General features: G+C 35.5%; 1 protein-coding gene across 1 annotated transcript in view; it reads left to right on the forward strand.

Moving 5' to 3' along the window:
- The window catches only part of MYO9A (myosin IXA), a 282,854-nt gene that overhangs the window by 215,456 nt on the left and 46,955 nt on the right, over window positions 1-20,443 (forward strand). The window contains exons 26-31 of the mRNA XM_019659575.1: window positions 114-226; window positions 4,142-4,284; window positions 7,107-7,330; window positions 7,821-7,937; window positions 18,709-18,897; window positions 20,196-20,243. Of these exons, the coding sequence (XP_019515120.1) occupies window positions 114-226; window positions 4,142-4,284; window positions 7,107-7,330; window positions 7,821-7,937; window positions 18,709-18,897; window positions 20,196-20,243 (834 nt within the window). The remainder of the gene's footprint in view (window positions 1-113; window positions 227-4,141; window positions 4,285-7,106; window positions 7,331-7,820; window positions 7,938-18,708; window positions 18,898-20,195; window positions 20,244-20,443) is intronic.

Consider the following 20,443-nt stretch of genomic DNA (forward strand, 5'->3'; position numbering starts at 1 on the left):
CCCAACCAACAGCCATCAACTGCACCCCCACATCTCCATCACCTGAGTTTTAATTACAGTACTATAATGTAGTTTCTTGGTTTTAAAGTCTTTCACATATGTACTTATTACAGACATCGCAGCGATTTTCTTCAGTTGACGAAGAAGCAAAGCTTCATAAGACTATGTCTCAAGGAGAGATTACGAAGTTGGCAGTGAGACAGAAGGCTTCAGATTCGGATATAAGGTATAAAGTGTACACTGAGTGTTAGTAGGGGTAATGTAATTTTATTTCTTAATTCTCTAGAGTTAAATACTGAACCTCTTTTTAAAAACAATTTGTAGAGCAGCTGGTTTTGAAATTTGTAACTGTTTTCAACAAATATTAAGTACCTACTCGTGACAGGCACATAATAGTTCAGATATCTAAAATGAGCTTTGTCTTTCTATTGGGTCATCGGGAAAGTCATGACATATTTTTCTATGTTTTTCAGTGTAAAAATGCATCATGACTTTCCCGACAACCCAATATATGTTTAGTTTAATATATGATTTGGGCAAAGTCTTTTAAATCATTATATGACTAGTGATTTTTTGTTGTCAAAGAAAAGAGATTAGACCAGGTAAGATTCAAAAAATTTTCCAACTTTGGACTTGGATTCTATTCTGAGTTAAGTATCCTACAAATTGAACTGAAAACGACTTTTAGGAAATAACTGTGTTCTCTTTAATAGAGTATATGGAATTTTTATTTGTCCCTTGTTGTGTTATATAAGTCAGTTGGGCTCTCACTGAACACTTGAAGATCACATTGAAATCTATCTGGTCCAATAACCCTATTAAAGACGACTTCCTTGGATTGTGACTATAGAGGCATAACCCAAAGTAGCCCAAACCCAGAGCAGATTATCCTGGAGATCAAATTTTGGCAAACAATATATAACATAGAAAGAACATACAGCTGCAGATAAATACATAAGTTTAATTTTCACTTGCTCTTCCAACATTGCCAAAATGACCAAACCTAATACAGGACAAAAATCAAAAACAAAACAATAGGAGACAACAATAACAAAACTGTGGAATCCAAAAAGTAAATAGACAAATTTTAAATGTCTTGATAGGAGAAAGCTGACTCCTAAACCAACTAAGTAAAGCTGAGAAAGAAGCATCAGGTTGACTGAACTTTCCCAATCCTAGCAGAAAGCACATTTATTCCCTGGAAAGGACAAAACAGAAGATCCTTACACTGGGAAGTTACTAGACAAAGTTGAGGACTGGGGTACATACCTGGCCCGGGATTTAGTGAATGGTTATATAACTGAATGTTAAGATCGCCCAGCTTTGTTCCTTGACTCAGCTTTCACATTTTACATACCCTGTAAGCAGGTGGTTCAAAGAGTCTTTGTCCCACCCTGTAGGAAAGACCTAGAGGCTCTCCCTATAAAACAGACCAGCCAGATAACCCTACAAGGAAGACCACAGTTTGGAAGGTCCGCCAGTACACACTAGAGCTTTCAAACAGCTTTTTTTCTAAATCCTATTTTTGATTGACACACATTTGAGGAAGCATCTTATATGAAACTAAAACTAATGGATAAAATACAACTTAGAAGAAATAAACTATATAGGGGAAAGAAAACTTCAAGAGAGACAAGTACAACTATCAGTAGACCTTCTGCATAAGTAAACTATGTCCATGAAACCAGAAACATTCATAATAAAAAGAGCTTTTGAAAATCAAAATTATGATAGCATAAAGAACCATCTCAGATGAGCTGCAAAGAAAGTTGAGGACATATCTCAAAAAACCGAGCAAATAGAGATGGAAGAGACAAGAAAAGATAAAATTAGAGGAGTAATTCAGGAGATCCGGTGACCTACTGATAGTAGCTCTGGAAAGACAGGACAAAAAAAAAAAAAAAAGGGGGGGAGCAAATCATAATAAAGTAATTCAAATAAATTTTATAGAACTAAAGGATATGAGTTTCTAGATTGAAAGGGCCTACTGAGTGCCCAACATAATGGATGAAAATAGAGCCATACCAAAAGACATGTCATTATAAAATGATAGTAACAAAAGGAATCTCCATTATGATGACGAAAGTAGCTTTTCAAATGATAGTTGCACAGCAAGCACTGAGGGAAACCACACCAGACTGGAGTAGGTAGAAGACTCTGGGAGAGATTTCAAGAACGTGAAACTGATAGAGAGTACCTGCTATGTTTGAACATGTTGAAAGGAGATATACACCAATGGGGAAACATTTGGAGGTGAATTGTATGTAGAAAAGTAAGCAAATGTAAAACAAAATGTTTATTAACTTGAGAAAAAAGTAGGTTATGCTTCAGTTATGAATATATTTACATAATGAAAATTAATAGTGAATATTACTAAAAGAATATACTATATGTTGATCCAACTATAATTATGATGTGGTTCTATTGGGGGCATGTCTGTGTTTGTGGAGGGGGTAGAACAGAAGTGGTAGAACATGCTTAATCATTATCTGTGGTCACAAATATAAGTAAATATTAAAATAGTTAAATCAATTCAAAAGGGCTTCTGTAGGGAGCAGAAAAGGAATGAGAATGAAAGAAGGATGCTGTTTTTGTAATAAGCCTTGTAGAAAATATCTCTTTACCCTATATGACATATAAGTTTAGTAATAAGCTTTGAAAAAGAGACCATGGGCTTCAAAACCAGATAGACTTCATTTAACTTCCAGTTCTATCAGCCTTCTGAGCCTCAGTTTACTCATGTGTAAAGATAATAGTACCTATTTATCATAGTACAGTTGATCCTTGAAATGTGTTTGAACTGTGTGGGTCCACTTATATGCAGATTTTTTGCAATAAAAAAATTCAGTACTATAAATGTATTTTCCTTATGAGTTTTTTAATAATGTTTTCTTTCCTCTAGCTTACTTTATTGTAAGCTATTGTAAGAATACAGTATATGATACATATAATATACAAAATATGTGTTAATTGACTGTTTATGTTATCTGTAAGGCTGCCTGTAACAGTAGGCTACTAGTTGTTAAGTTTTGGGGAGTCAGAAGTTATATGTGGATTTTCGACTATGCACGGTATTGGTGCCTGTAGCACCCATATTGTTTAAGGGTCAGCTGTAGTTGTGAAAATTAGGCATATCATATATAAGTTGTAATACTTGGCTTCTAGTAGGTGTTCAGATATGTTTGTTTTTATTGATGCAATGAACATACGAAGACACAAACAAATTAATGTGCAAATAAGCCTCCTAGTATGGGGTTAGGATATTTGACATAACACTCAATAAATGTGAGCTGTTGTTATTATCTCAAGGTGTTTCCTTGATTTATGTGATAGGCAAGAGTGTATAAGCACTAAGAATGAGACACTAGCATATAGCATGATTCTCAACTTTGTCACTCACAGGCTTTATGACCTTGGGAGAAAGCCTCCAGTTTTTCACCTGTAAAATGATTATAATAGTTTGAAAGTAAACTTGTTACAATTAAGCAAAGTAATCCTATACAAGCAATTAGCACTATGCCTGGAGCAAGAGAACTCAAATAAGTGGTGGCTTTTGTTAATAAACCTGATGATTTCATGAATATAAAACAGTAACAGTAAAATGCTTATCATATAATGTAAGTGGAAAGATTTAAATTGTTACCTGCATCATGATAACAATGATGTAAAAGTGGGCATGCTATGGATAAAGCCTGGAAGGAAATTACCAGAAAACTGTAACCTAATATGTTTTAGAGTGATGGGATATCAGTGATTTCTTTAAAAGTATTTTCTTTCTTGTTAAGTTGTCTATACACGAAATCCAAGCTGAAAGGAGGGCAAGATGAAGAGATACAGTTTAGGAATTAGAAAACCTGAGTTGGAATCCTAGTTCCACTGCTTTATAGCCATTTATTTTAGGGAATTATTTAATGTCTCTGTGTCTTCTTATTTCTATATTCAAGATGAAACTACTTACCTTTCAGATGATGTTTAAATGTAAAATTGAAATTTAATATGATTAAATTTATGTGTGAAGGTTAAATGAAGAAATGCACATGAAAGGCCTTTATAATATAGCTTAAAGTGATGTGCAAATATTATTACTGGGATGTGCTGATTTCCATTTTTACCCTTATTTTTTATTTTTTATTTTAAATAGGCCTCAGAGAGCTAGGATGAGATTCTGGGCCAAAGGGAAACAAGGGGAGAAGAAGACTACCAGAGTGAAACCTGCCACCCAGTCGGAGGCTTCGGCACTCTTTCCTGGTTCAGATACGATTCCAACTCATCCATTTCCAGATGGTAAAAATAGACAAAGGGTGGAGATTGTCTTCATAATTCCTGTTTACTCTTTCTGAAAGTTTGTTATTGCTAGTATTTGTAATGGCAGTCCTGTTGGCTAGATATCCTAGATAGGACCAGGATTGTTAAATCCTTCCTTAACTGAAAGATAATTATAAAATTACATTGTACCTATAATAGAAGTTCCAAGGAAATGTGGCACAAAACAGTGAAGCAACAACTACTTCAAGAATGGTTGTGAATCCTTGATTAGACTTAGTTTTCTAAAGTGTTAAAATTTGAAGAAAAAAAGAAAAGTGTTAAAATTTGACCATCATGCACTCACTTAACAAATACGTATTACTAATAAAAATTAATTAGATAACAGCAGCTAATATTTGAGTGTTTACTGCATACAAGGTACTGTACTAAGCATGTATGCATTAACTCATTAATCCTCACAATATTTTTGAGGCTGATATGATTATTATTCCCAATTTATAGTTGAGAAAACTGAGGCACACAGAAATTATCTTCTTATACAGCAATTGGCAATGCTGAAATTTGAATCCAGGCAGACTATCTAGCTCTAGAGTCAACGTTCTTAACCACCAAGCTATATACTAAGTACCTACCATATGTCAGTGCCTGGGATTTTATAGTGGTAGCTCTTATTTTAACTTTTGGGGCATCAGTCATAATACATTTGAAAGTACACAACAGTTAATTCATCCGCTGAGAAAACTGGCCTTTCAAAATGCTAGAATTGCAAACTCTCCAAGGATTCCAATAAGCCCACTATTAGATTACCCCGTTCTTCCCAAGCCCTTTGCTCAAGCATGTATGAGCGTTTTTAATTACTGTGTAAAGATGCCAGCTATCTTCAACAGGGGTATACATCAGAGGTGGGTATGCGGTAACCACTGTGTGAAATACCAGTGGGTGGGTGAAATATTGAATAATTCAGTATTGAATAAAATAGAAAGAGGTCCTAGGAAGAAAGTTATTAGCACTTAAATAAAGAGCAGACCTAATTACAGAAAGTAAACAAAACCTCTCTATCTAGGATAAGATAAAGAGACAAGGAGGAAAGATCATTAAGCTTCATATAGGAATGAATGAGCCAGAGGCACCTGTGTGTCAGGGAAAAATGGTAGAAATGTAGTTAGAGCCTTGTTTTTTGTGTCTATGGCTTTGTTCCTATCATTGGCAAACTGATCTGGATAAAACCAGTTATGAATTAAGTGATACTACAAGTTCAGTTTGGAAGATTTGGAGTGTCTTATCATTACCGTATTTCCCCATGTGTAAGACACACCCTTTGTAGATTTATTTTAGTTGCATTTCCCGCTTTTTTCCCGCTAGTTTTTGCGCTCATACAACCACTGTATAAGATGCATCCAGTTTTTAGACCCCAAATTTTTCAGAAAAGGGTGCGTCTTATACATGGGGAAATAATGGTACATTATGAAGAGAATCAGTTTCTTTTATCTGGTTTACATTAATCATTCTAAATTTTTCGTGTTTCACCGTTGTATTCTCCACTGCTAATTTCCAAGAAGGAAGTGTAATACTCTTTAGTTGAAGCATACTGTATTATTAGCAGATGTCATTGTGTGTTTGCTTCATAAGGATACGTGTATAAAGATTAAGATTATAACTTTTTATTTATCTCTGGGTAGAAATTTTATTAAGGTAGCCCTTGTTTTTAATGGTGAAATAGGATTATAGACAGTTTCTTTAGTAGCCATTATTTCTTATTATAAGAAAGATACTGACTTTGCTAAATGATGTAATTAGATACTTATATATCGAGGTTATATAATGGAAATAAAATCAGTTGATACCAATTTGAGTATACATGTATCCTGTATCTTTATAATTTTTATTCTGGTGCCATATCTGAGACTGGGTGTGTCTTGCTTCCTGCCTGAAGTGGAATTAAGCATTTAGTAGGAAGCTACTTTTTTTACCCCTTATCAGAATTATCTTTTAGGTGGGATGAGACTCTCCCACATGTGGGGGAAACAAACAGATATGTGAAATGAGAAGGGGCCACCATTTGCATCAAGCTCAGTATAGGGTTTTGGCAAATCCAGTGTAGTTCTAGATTGTAATGGACTGCATGGAATCCATTTTCTCTGGTGTCAACAATTGCAGAAAAATTCTGCTGTGCTTTCCAATTTTATGTACTAAGCCAGTTCATTCCAGGAATTCTCATGAGAAATTCAGACAGTTATTTGGGAGCTAATATATAAGAAAATCCTAAATACAAAAGAGTCCCAAGCAGAAGAGGCCAGTTGTTACCTGAGTCCCTAAACAGGTTGCCAGGCTAACACCAGGTATTATTACTGAAGCATTTATGGCTTTAGCCCCTAGTAAGGAAATTATGATGATAATGACTAAACTTCACTGGTTTGTTGGACTTTTATATAGCTGGATGTTCTTTCAAACAGATTGAGGAGTGAACAGAGTGAAGCTACGACTAGGTTAACAATCGGCATTTAACATTCTAGTATGATTGTGTGTCTTATTATATCTGGGCTTCAGTTCTACAAGACAGTACCATCCAGGGTTTTCAATATCAGACCATTTCCCACTGAAAAACGGTAATTCTTAAATATATTTTCTGTACAAATGTGCAGTCTGAATTTGTTGCTTAACTTTCTGACCTCAAACATTAATGTTACTTTGCTTTTCAGATAATTACCTGTGTTTCCTACAGTGACTTACTAAAGGAACTTAAAAGAGAAAGATGTAGAGATTTCAATATTTTCAATAAATTTATTTATTTTTTTCTTTTATTTCTTTTTTTTTTTTGGCTACTCTGTCTTGAATTGTAGAATCAGCGCATCTTCACCCAACACCTCCTTTGAGCCCAGAGCTGCCTGGCAGTTGCCAGAAGGAGTTCAAGGAGAACAAGGAGCCTTCCCCAAAGGCAAAGCGCAGGCGCAGTGTGAAGATCAGCAGCGTGGCCTTGGAGTCCGTTCACCAGCAGAATGATTCTGTTCAGATCATAGCAAGTGCCAGTGACTTAAAAAGCATGGATGAGTTTCTTCTGAAAAAGGTACACTTTGCATGCTGAGCCAGGCCCCAAAGCAGTTTGACTGTGAAATACTTGCATATGTCAGGATATGGCCCCTCGAGATCAAGGTGACATATGCTTCAGTAAGTTCGATGGAAAGTGCAAATGCATTAGTATGATATGCATTAGTCAGACTGGGCAGACAGGATTTATGGTTTTAGGCATTACTGTTGACTGGTTTTACTATAATTGTCACGTTATTCTCGTATATCCCATATGTGAAGGCGATGCTTATTGCACACTTGAAGTTGTTTTCCTGGTAGCAGAACTGTAGAATCATAAGTGTTAGAAGGTTCATTAGAAATCGCCTAGTAGCAATAAAACTTTGGCTGTCGTGCTTTTACCTGGGTCCCATAACCACGGTGGCTTGCACCATCAGGGCAGTCGTTGAAGAAACAATATGTGTCCACTGTTGCACTCACCTCTTTTCAGTTAGTTGATTGTGTACAAAAATTCTTTCTGTGGTCCCCAGATGAACGACCTAGATAATGAAGACAGCAAAAAAGACACACTAGTGGATGTAGTATTTAAAAAAGCCCTGAAAGAATTTCGGCAGAATATCTTCAGCTTTTATTCGTCTGCATTGGCGGTAAGTTGAACAGCGTTAGGATGTATTCAATAGTTCAACATATGAAAAATTTGTCAGTACTGTAGAAGATTATCGTGACAAGGGCTGGGGTTTCGAGGAGGGGTGGCAATGGGTCTCTGATCCTGGCGGGTGAATAACTTTTATTTACAACTGTCACAAAGAAGTCAATTTGAATATCTATACCCAGTTAATTGATTCGATTAGACCTGCAGCTGCTTCACTGAAACTCATTGTGATCAACCATGAGTTGTGCTTTCACACATACCTATGATCCCTGGGGTGGACTCAGCATTCTGAGACCACTGGATAAGGAAATTTTACCAAGATCATTCCCTCAGGTCTTAGCATTCCAGGACACTTCCTTATAATTTCAAAGGATCAGTGCGCAGAAGCATTCAAGTCGGTGGCTGCAAGGCCACAGAAGATAATACAAAGACCCTGTTCATCTAGAGCAGCGGTTCTCAACCTTCCTAATGCCGCGACCCCTTAATACAGTTCCTCATGTTGTGGTGACCCCCAACCATAAAATTATTTTCGTTGCTACTGTATAACTGTAATTTTGCTACTGTTATGAATTGTAATGTAAATATCTCTTTGTTTTCCGATGGTCTTAGGCGACCCCTGTGAAAGGGTCTTTTGACCCCCAAAGGGGTCACGACCCACAGGTTGAGAACCGCTGATCTAGAGATTTCTCTAGTTCCTTGTTTTTGTTTTAGGGATTGGAAAGGAAAAGCATACCGACTGACTAATGAAGATTAATGTCTTCCTTAACTTTACTTGAGTAGTTTTCTTTTCCCCCTTATGAGTATATTTTCATCTTCCTAAGATACTGAATTTAGGTATTCTGGGTATGATTCTATTTCAGCCAGTGGCTCCTACTGTTTTCACTTCTCATAATCGTTTAGCTCTATTCTAACGCTTATATGTATGGAATTATTATACAATTTTTTTTCCAGTGGAATTAAAGAAGTTTTGTTCACTGATTTCTACATATCAGTTGACATCACTTTCAAATTTATTTTGCACTGTCATGTATTGGTTGTGTTTTAGAAAATAATTTTTTTGTTTCTAAAGTATATAATAATGAATACTTTGATATATAAAATCTTTATTAGTATCTATGAATTGTCATATTCTATAAAATAATAATTTATATTTAATTGGATTTTCTTTGTTTGATCTATAATTCATTGTGAAAAAAGAAATAAGGAAAACTTTATTGTGTATCCCTTACTTTTTCATTCTCAGTATAAGATTTTTTGCCTTTTAAAAATAGGAACCATTCAGGTCCTCTTCCCATTTTTTTTTTCTCTGCCCATTTTTTAATTGGATTGTTTGTTTTTTTTGTTGTTGAGTTGTATGAGTTCGTTATATATTTTGGATATTAGCCCCTTATCAGAGGCGTTGTTTGCAAAAATCTTCTCTCATTCGGTTGATGGCCTCTTTATTTTGTTGATAGACATACAAATGGCCAATAGACATTTTAAAAAATGCTCAACATCACTAATCAACAGAGAAATGCAAATAAAAACCACAATGAGATACCACCTCACACTGGTTTGAATGCCTATCATCAACAAGACAAATAATAAGTGTTGGAGAGGCTGTGGAAAAAATGGAACCCTCCTACACTGTGGGTGGGAATGCAGGTTGGTGCAGCCGCTATGGAAGGCAGTGTGGAGGTTCCTCAAAAAATTTAAGACTAGAATTACCATATGACCCAGCAATCCCTCTCCTGGGTGTCTACCCAAAAAATCTGAAAGCATTTATCTGTAAAGATATATGTGCTCCGATGTTCATTGCAGCTGTATTTACGGTGGCCAAGACATGGAAACAACCCAAGTGTCCTTCCATAGGTGATTGGATAAAGATGATGTGGTACATATACAAAATGGAATACTATTCTGCCATAAGAAAAGCTGAAATAGTGCCATTTGTGACAACATCGATGGATCTTGAGATTATTATGCTGAGCAAAATAAGTCACACAGAAAAAGTCACGAACCCTATGATTTCACTGATATGTGGGATATAAAACTGAAAGCAATAAAGGAAAAAGACAAACAAATGAAGAAACAAAAACTCATGGACACAGACAATAGTTTAGTGGTTACCAGAGGGTAAGGAGGGAGGTGGGTGGTAGGTGATGGTGAATGGGATCAAATATATGGTTACAGAAGGAGAAGTGACTCTGGGTGGTAAACACACAATATGATCTATAGATGATGTATTACAGAGTTGTGCACAGAAACCTATGTAACTTTACTAATACTTGTCACCCTAATAAACTTTAATTAAAAAACAAAAGTAGAAACCATACAGTCTGAAAGACTTGAATTTTAAGACCATAATAAACTAGCAATCAGGGTATGGCAAATGACTAGTTTGGGTAGGGACAGTGTTGGCCTTATTTTTCTAATCCCGCCCAATTACTTTCGCTTTCTACCTGTATTTCCTAGATTAGGGGCTCAGGGTTATTAGATGCTCCAGTACACTTTGAATCACATAGGAAGAGCTAACATTACGAAGCAGAGCTTAATAATGGTTTTCTAACCTCAGATCAAAAAAGTTCAACTTCTAATTCTGAGGGGGTGAAAGACAAATAAATTCTAAATGTATATAACACTTTTTTGTTCACTTAAAGTCTTTCTTTTTCTATAAAGATTCCAGACCTCATTTCAATAAGTTAAAAGGAATCCAATGTAGATTCCTTAGCAGGTAATACGGTGTTATTCTAGCCATGCCACTCTTCTTTGGAAAAATAAAGAAGGTTACCTAATGCATCATCAAGCAAGGACTCAAGTAGTCACTTTTTTTTTCCTTTTTTAAAATTAAATTTATTTGGGTGATATTGTTTAATGAGATTATGTAAGCTTCAAGAATACAACATTATAATACATCATCTGTATATTGCATTGTGTGCTCATTACCCAGAGTCAAAATTCACCTTCCTTCTCCATGTATTTGACCCCCTTTACCTTCTTCAACCTTCCCCCACCCCCTTCCCCTCTAGTAATCACCATACTGTTGTCTGTGTAAATGAGGTTTTTTATTTATGTTTTTCTGTTTATTTGTTGTTTTCTGTTTTATATCCCACATATGGGTGAAATCATATGATTCTTGTCCTTTTCCACCTGACTTATTTTGCTTAGCATGATAATCTCAAGATCCACCCATGTTGTCGCAAATGGCAGTATTTCACCGTTTCTTATGGCAGAGTAGTATTCCATTGTGTTTTTTTTTTTAATTAAAATTTATTGGGGTGCCAATGGTTAGTAAAATTACATAGGTTTCAAGTGTTCAATTCTGTAATACGTCATTTATATATCACATTGTGTGTTCACCACCCAGAGTCAGCTTTCCTTCCATCATCATATATTTGATCTCCTTTACCCTCATCTACCAACTCCCCTCCCCCCTTACACTCTGGTAATCACTAGACTATTGTCTATGTCTATGAATTTTTGTTTCTTTGTTTGTCTTGTTCCTTTGTTGCTTTCAGTTTTATATCCCACATATCAGTGAAATCATATGGTTCTCGACTTTTTCTGTCTGACTTATTTCGCTTAGCATAATAATCTCAAGATCTATACATGTTGTCACAAATGGCACTATTTCAGCTTTTCTATGGCAGAGTAGTATTCCATTGTGTATATATACCACATCATCTTTATCCAGTCATCTGTTGAAGGACACTTGGGTTGTTTCCATGTCTTGGCCACTGTAAATACAGCTGCAATGAACATCGGAGCACATACCTCTTTACGGATAAATGTTTTCAGATTTTTTGGGTAGATACCCAGAAGAGGGATTGTTGGGTCTTATGGTAATTCTATTCTTAGTTTTTTTGAGGACCCTCCACTCTGCCTTCTATAGTGACTGTACCAACTTACATTCCCACCAGCAGTGTATGAGGGTTCCTTTCTCTCCACATCCTTTCCAACACTTGTTATTTCTTGTCTTGTTGATGATAGCCATTCTAACCAGTGTGAGGTGGTATCTCATTGTGGTTTTGATTTGCATTTTCCTTTATAGCTAGTGGAGTTGAGCATCTTATATCTGTTGGTCATTTATATGTCTTCTTGGGAAAAGTGTCTGTTCAGGTCCTCTGCCCATTTTTTAAATTGGATTGTTTTTTTGTTGTTGAGTTCTTTATATATTTTGGATATTAGCCCCTTATCAAAGCTAATGTTTGCAAATATCTTCTCCCTCAGTTGGTTGCCCCCTTGTTTTGTTGATGACTTCTTTTGCTGTGCAGAAGTTTTTAGTTTGATATAGTCCCATTCATTTATTTTTAATTTTACTTCCCTTGGCTTTGGGGTCAAATTCATAAAATCCTCTCTGAGACCAAGGTCCATAAGTTTAGTATCTGTGTTTTTCTCTATGTATTTAATTGTTTCAGGTTTTATATTTAGGTCTTTGATCCATTTTGAGTTAATTTTTGTGTGTGGTGTTAAATAGCAGCCTAGTTTCATTCTTTTGCATGTGGCTTTCTATTTACCCAGCACCATTTATTGAAGAGGCTTTCTTTTCTCCATTGTATGTTATGGCTTCTTTGTCGAAAATTAGTTGCCCATATACATGTGGGTTTATTTCTGGGCTCTCAAGTATGTTCTATTGGTCTTTGTATCTATTTTTCTGCCAATACCAAACTGTTTTGGTTGTTGTATCTTTGTAGTATAATTTGAAGTCAGGGAGTGTAATACCTCCAGCTTTGTTCTTTTTTCTTAGGATTGCTTTGGTTATTTGGGGCCTTTTGTGGTTCCATACAAATTTGATGATAGTTTTTGTTCTGTTCCTAAGAGAAATGTCATTAGGATGGGGAATGCATTAAATCTGTATATTGCTTTAGGTAATACAGCCATTTTAACTATATTGATTCTTCCAATCCATGAACACAGAATGTCTTTCCATTTTTTATGTCTTCTTCACTTTCTTTCAATAATATCTTGTAGTTTCAATGTATAGGTCCTTCATATCCTTCATTAAGTTTATTTCTTTTTTGTTTCAATTGCAAATGGAATTTTTAAAAAGTTTCTTTTTCTGAAAATTTATGCAGTGGTTTTATACATCGGTTTTTGTTTGCTTCAACTTTGCTGTATTTGCTTATTGTTTCTAATAGGTTTTTGGTGGAGTTTTTAGGGTTTTTTATATAAATAATCATGTCACCTGCAATAAGTGACGGTTTTACTTTTTCATTCCAAATTTGTATGTTTTTTATTTCTTTCTCTTTTCTGATTGTTCTGGCTAGGACTTCCAGTACTGTGTTGAACAGCAGTGGTGAGAGTGGGAATCCTTGTCTTGTTCCTTATGTTAGTGGAAAAGCTTTCAGTTTTCACCATTCAGTATATTAGCTGGGGGTTTAAGCTGGCCTTAATTATTATGTTGAGGCCTTAATTATTGTGTTGAGGCAGTTTTTTAATCATAAAAGGATGGTGTATCTTACCAAATGCATTTTTTGCATCTATTGATCTTATATGATTTTTATCCTTCATTTTGCTAATATGGTATATCACATTGATCGATTTGTGTATGTTGAACCATTGTTATGCCCCTGAATGAACCCCACTTTATTGTGATGTATTATTATATTCAATTTGCTAGTATTTTGTTTAGGATTTTTATATCTATATCAGAGATATTGGTCTATAATTTTTGTGTGTGTGTGTGTGTTGTTATTACCAGGTTTTGGTATCAGGGTAATGTTGGCCTCATAAAATTGAGTTAGGCTGTATTGCCCCCTTTTTCAATTTTTTGGAAGAGTTTGAGAAGGATAGGTATTAAATCTTTGAATATTTGGTAGAATTCATTAGTGAAGCCATCTGGTCTTGGACTTTTACTTTTTGGAAGGTTTTTGATGACTGTTCCAATTTCCTTACTGTTGATCGGTATATTTAGATTTTGTAGTTTGTCATGAGTCCATCTACGAAGCTTACATATTTTTAAGAACTTGTCCATTTCTTCTAGGTTATCAAGTTTGGTGGCCTTTCATAGTGTTCTTGTATAGTCCTTTGTATTTCTGTGGTATCCGTTGTAACTTCTCTTTCATTTATATTTTGTCCATTTGAGTCTTTTCTCTTTTTTCCTCAGGCAGAGGTTTGTCAGTTTTATTAATCTTTGGAAAGAATCAACTCTTTGTTGCATTATTTTTTTTTCTATTGTGTTTTTGTTCTCTATTTCATTTAATTCTGCTCTGATTTTTATTACTTCCTTCTACTGACATTGGGCTATGTTCTTTTTTTGTTGTTGTTCTAGTTCTTTAAGGTGAAATGTTAGGTTATTTATTTGAGATTTTTCTTGTTTCTTGAGGTAGGCCTATAATGATATAAACTTCCCTGTAATTACCACTTTTTCTATATCTCCAAAATTTTGATGATGTATTATCATTCTCATGTGTCTCTATCCTTTGATCTCTTTTTTCTTCTTTGACCCATTGTTTAATAGCATGTTGTTTAATATTCACATTTTTGTTGTTTTTCCTGCTTCTTTTTATATTTGATTTTCAGTTTCAAGGCATTGTGATTGGAAAATTTGCTTGGTATGATTTCAGGCTTATTAAATTTGGTGAGCTTAATTTTGTGTTTCAGCATATGGTCTATCATTGAGAACGTTCCATGTTTGCTAAAGAAGAGTGTGTATTCTGGTGTTCTGGGATGAAAAACTCTGTAAATATTGATTATGTCCATTTGGTCTAATGTGTCATTTAAGGCAGATATTTCCTTATTGATTTTCTGTGTGGATGATCTATCTATAGCTGTCAATGGGGTATTTATTTCTCCTACTATTGTGTTTTTGTTAGTTCTCCCTTTAGTTTTGTTACTAGTTGCTTTATAAATTTTGGTGCTTCCAGGTTGGATGCATATATATTGATAAGTGTTTTATGTCTTCTTGATGTGTTGTCCCCATTATCTTTATAAATTGTGCATCTTTGTCTCTTTATTAGCTTGAAATCTATTTTGTCTGATATAAGAATGGCTATACCTACTTTTCTCTGGATACCACTTGCTTGGAGAGTATCATTTTCCACCCCTTCACTTTGAGTCTGTTTGTCCTTGTAGCTGAGATGTGTCCCTGAAGGCAGCATATAGTTGGGTTTTCTTTTTTGATCCAACTTTCTACTCTGCCTTTTAATTGGTGAGTTCAATCCATTTACATTTAGGGTGATTATTGATATATGAGGATTTCCTACACCCATTTTATCTGTTTTCTGGTAATTTGGTGTCTCCATTGTTTCTTTTCCCTTGTGTTTCTGTCTGTTGTTTTACTTTGGTGATATTCTATGACTTCCTTCTTTGTGTTTTCTTTTTTGTGTTATGTGTTTCAGTTCTAGATTATTTTTGTGGTTACCATTATGTTTATGCAAAGAAAATTTTATACATATAGTAGTCCTTTTTCTTCTGATTGCATCTTACCTCCATTCATCTGTGCAAGTTTAGTCCTTTACCCCTCCTCGTTTATGTTTGTGTTGCCACAAATTACCCCTTTTTATGATGTGAGTTCATTTCCATAATATAATAGCTATTATCTTTTTTTTTAATTAAAATTTATTGGGGTGACAATGGTCAACAAAACTACATAGGTTTCAAGTGTACAGTTCTGTAATACATCATCTATATAGTGTATCATGTGTTCACCACCCAGAGTCAGTTCTCCTTCCATCACCATATATTTGACCCCCTTTACTCTCTTGTATCATCCCCTCCCCCCTTACCCTCTGGTGACCACTGAACCGTTGTCTGTGTCTATGAGCTTATGTTTCTCTATTTGTTTGTCTTGTTCCTTTTTTGCTTTCAGTTTTATATCCCGCATATAAGTAAAGTCATATGGTCTTTATTAAAAAAATATTTTTACCTTTAACTTTTATGTTATACTCAAGTGTTTGATACCCTATTCTGAACAAGGGTTTCAATTTTCTGCTTCTGTCTGTTAGTTATCTTGCTCATAGTTATGTATCTTTTTGTCTTTTTGTTTCAGATAGAACAACACCCTTCAGTATTTCCTGTAATGCAGCTCTTGTGGTAGTAAATTTCCTTAGGTCCTATATGTCTGGAAAGGTCTTTATTTCTTCTTTATACCTAAAGTGTAACTTTTCTGGATATATTATTCTTGGCTGATTATTTCTCACTTTTAATAATTTGAATATTTGATTCCACTCTCTCCCAGCTTGTAGCGTTTCTGCTGAAAAATCTGATGATAATCTAATGGAGTTTCCTTTATAGGTTAATGTCTTCTTTTCCTTGGCTGCCTTGAGAATTCTTTCTTTGTTGTTAATTTTGGACTGTTTTAATACAATATGCCTTGAAGAAGGCCTTTTTGGATTGAGATAATTAGACATTCTGTTAGCTTCTTTTATTCAAGGATTCAGGTCATTGTAAAGGTTTGGAAAGTTCTCATCAGTTATTTATTTGAATAGGATCTCTGGTCCCTTCTCCCTCTCTTCTTCTGGTATACCCTTTATTCTTATAGTATTGCTCTTTCTGGTGGAGTCAGGTAGTTCTTGTAGAGCTCTTTCATTTCTTTTAACTCTCAAGTCTCTCTCTTCTCTTCCACCTGAGTCATTTCTAGATCTCTGTCTTCTATGTCACTAATTCTTTCCTCTGTCTTGTCTGCTCTAAGCTTACTAATTCATTCTTCATCTCTTTTATTGAGTTCTTCAGCTTCAGAATTTCTGTTTGATTCTTTTTTATAGTTTCAGTCTCTTTGATGAAGTACTATTTTTGTTCATTGATTTTGTTTCTGGGTTCGTTGAATTGTTTTTCTGAGTTTTCTTGTATCTCATCGAGTTTTTTTCAGAGCTGCAGTCTCGAATTCTCTGTCATTTAAATTACATATTTCCATGTCTTTATTTTCTGGAGTGTTTTCATTTTCTTTCTGAACTCCTTTGTTATCTTGGTTACTCATTGTGCTTGATGGGCTATTTCTCTGCCTGGGCATGTAAATGCCTGTGTAAATGAAAGCTGCTTTTTAAAAGAATTTTAGGGGCCGGCCGAGTGGCTGAGTTGGTTTAAAGTTGGCTTAAGAGTGCGAGCTCTGAGCAACAGGGCCACCGGTTCGATTTCCACATGGGCCAGTGACGCTGCGCCTGAGCTGAGCTGTCACTGAGCTGCCAACAGGTGGCAGGATGGCTCAACTGATGTAACAACAAGATTGCTTGTTCAATGGTGATCTACGCCCACCTGCAACTAAGACTGAACTTGGAACCTTGAGCTGAGCTGCTGCCTGGATGGCTCACTGGATAGAGCATGCACTCTTAACAACAAGGCTGCTGGTTCGACTCTCGCATGGGATGATGGCTACGCCCACCCGCAACTTAGACTAAACACAGCACCTTGAGCTTAGACGCCATGATCTACCACAACTAAGATTGAAGGACAACTTGGCTCGTCCTCTTCTCTAATTCCCCAACACTGTTCCCCAATTAAATCTTTAAAAAAAATAAATAAAAGAATTTTAGTTGATAAGTAGAGGTCTCTCTTTCATTTTCGAGTAGGTGGCACTGAAGTGCACGGATTTTTATTTTCTCTTACCTGCATTCCTGGGACTTACAGAATCTTTTTGTGTGTTGCCTAGGTAGTAGGAAACCCTTGGTATTCCCCAGGAGGTGGTTGTCCCCTTTACGACCAGGTTGCCTCAGTCTGACACCACATCCATGGTTTGGAAGGGGCAGGCTATAGGTCTCCTGTGTGTTCCTGGCACTGTCACCCTATTGCCAGAAGCCACAGTCAAGGTTTCTCTGAGTTGACCCACCTGTTTCTACTAGGCTGTTCTGCAATGGTGCGGGGTGTGGCGGGGGAAGGTCATGATGGGGGCAGCAAATTCCTGTGTGTGCAGCTCTTCTCTTCTTCATGGTTTTAGCCGCAATGAGTACAGACGACTTAGGCTTTAATGTTTTTGCTTTAGCCTTTTTGCGATCTTCCGATTGTGGATTTTGATGCCCAGTGGGCCTCAGAGGTGTGGAGTGGGCAGATTCCCTATTTGTGGAATCCTTTGTTTGATGCTGGCAGGCATTGGAGCACTGAGATTATTTTGCACCATTTCTGTGCCTCTGACCCTGAGTCCAACCTTAGTGTGTTCCACCCAGCCCCAATTGCTGTCTCTGCCCTCTCTCCCCTCCAGTCTCATCTGCCCAATGGGAACTGCACCCAGCCCTTCACTACTATCCTGTTTGCTGGTGCCATTGCAACAGCAAGGCTGTGCCCAGTTTCTTTCTGTGTCCTTCTCCCTCACAAGCCTGTCTCTGCTGTTCATGTGGCTATGCCTACCTCCTGATGTCCCTACGCCATGTCTCAGATGTGTTTGTGTGTTGAATAGAGAATCCTTTGTTGTCCAACTTGTTGTAACTTCAAGGGGAGAGACTTGAAGGTCCTCCCAAACTACCATACTGCTGGCATCACTCCACTCTTTCAATTTTAGAGCACAGCTATCTAAACAAGGTTCGCTTCTGGGGAGATAGGTAATTAAGAGAGATATAAATAATCCTTTTAGCTAAATATAGTTTAAAAGCCAGACTTACGGGAGAGATTTCCAGAACTTTTTCAAATTATTGCATTAAACTGTTGGTATTTTACTAAAATTAGAAAGTTTTATTCTGTAGACATTTCACAGTGGAGTGGGGTTTACAAAAATTACTAATTCGTGGGCATACCCATTAGAAAGTATTTCAGGTTCCTAATCTTTATTCTGAATACTGCCCAATGTAAGTTGAATCAGTCTTCTGTATTTAAATAATTCCTTCATAAAATCTTGTGTTTCTTGTTTTATTGCTTATTAGATAGATGATGGGAAAAGCATACGGTATAAAGACCTCTACGCACTATTTGAGCAGATTCTGGAAAAGACCATGAGGCTTGAACAACGTGATTGGAATGAATCTCCAGTCAGAGTTTGGGTCAACACTTTTAAAGTGTTTTTAGATGAATATATGAACGAATTTAAGACTTTGGATTATATACCCACAAAGGTAAGTATGATATATTTTCATTTCTAAAAGGATTCATTTATGAACTCTAAGAGTCTGTTTGGGACATCTGGTAGTTGAGAAAAAAATTATAGTGATTATGTAAACTTAGCATTACTTGATATTTAACAAACTCCATTCTGTCTTATAAGTTCATCAGACTATATTCTTTAAGCCTTATGAAATTAATACATTCTTCACTGAGGTAAAATATAATGCTGTGCCCTCAAGATTGTACCCTCAGCTTTGATGGTGGTCAGTACTTGAATTTCCTTTTGTAAAACTGGTTAAAGATGTGATTCACTGTCTCAGCTAACTGGTGGCCTTTATGTGAGGACCAATAAATTATATTTCTCCTTGAATAAGGTTTTAGGAAAATTTGTGTTTCTAGAAATCTGTATAACAGTAATAACCTTTATCTATTGAGTGCCAGAAATTATACTAGGTGTTTGATATTTTATTTAATTCTTGCTTCAGCCCTGTTAAATAACTATTATGAAATCCATAATGCAGAAGAGACATCAGGCTTAGACAGAGTTATCAAAGTGTTTTCTTTCAGTACCCCAGCCGAAATAATTAGGTATCTAATTATTAGATATTAAGAGTACTATTCAGAAAAAAAAAGAGAGTACTATTCATCCTTTTTGTTGATTATGTTTCATTTTATTTTGTTTTTCTAGTTTATATGTGTTTATATTTACAAACCATCTTAAATCATTTTTCAAGTAGTCAAGTATGAATAAATCCTTGAAAGTTCTTTGGTTCTAAATCAAGGGTAAGGTCTTTATGTTTTCCAGAAGAAATTTCTTACTAGGTTTACACTGCCTTTGTTTAAATTTTGAAAGGTTAGGCTTGGATTGTTCTAGACTGGTTATCAGAAAATGTCATATATAAAAGAGCTTTTCCTTGTTTCACATGATAGCTTTTTATATTTAGCTCTGAAATAGAGAATTTTCTGGAGCGAAAATAAGGAAAATGCCATCTTTAAAATTAGTAATCATTTAATTAATTATTAAAATCATCATTTATATTGCTACAGTGTGGCTTCTGGACAGAACTGAGGTTTAAAAAGACAGTAATGTCTAAAGTATCCTTCCATTCTGTTGCTTTTATGAACATTGTGTTTTACCAAACTTCAAGATTCCTCATATTTGCTTACTATCACTTCATGTTTCCTCTTAAAAAATAAAGAGCTGTTTACTCTGTTACCTTTTGAGCAAAAATCTCAGCACGTGCAAAGAAGTAAAAAAGTATGTTAATATTTGTTATATCACAGTTTCTGTATATTTCTTTCCTACCAGGTGCCAAAAACAGAAAGAAAGAAAAGAAGGAAAAAAGAAACTGATTTAGTAAGTCATAATATTTTTTTATGTTATAAAAAAGTAATTTTTAGATAAGCAGTGTGAAGTATATACAATAGCTATGCATGGAAATCTGTTTTACATCTTTCTAATATTCCTTGCTGGACCATTGGGTTTTTCTAGTCTTCTGCTGTTGCAAACAATAATGGCACAATAAATAACCGTGTGTGTGTGTGTGTGTGTGTGTG

The sequence above is a fragment of the Hipposideros armiger genome, unplaced genomic scaffold (assembly GCF_001890085.2).
Source record: "Hipposideros armiger isolate ML-2016 unplaced genomic scaffold, ASM189008v1 scaffold_302, whole genome shotgun sequence".
Taxonomy (NCBI): domain Eukaryota; kingdom Metazoa; phylum Chordata; class Mammalia; order Chiroptera; family Hipposideridae; genus Hipposideros; species Hipposideros armiger.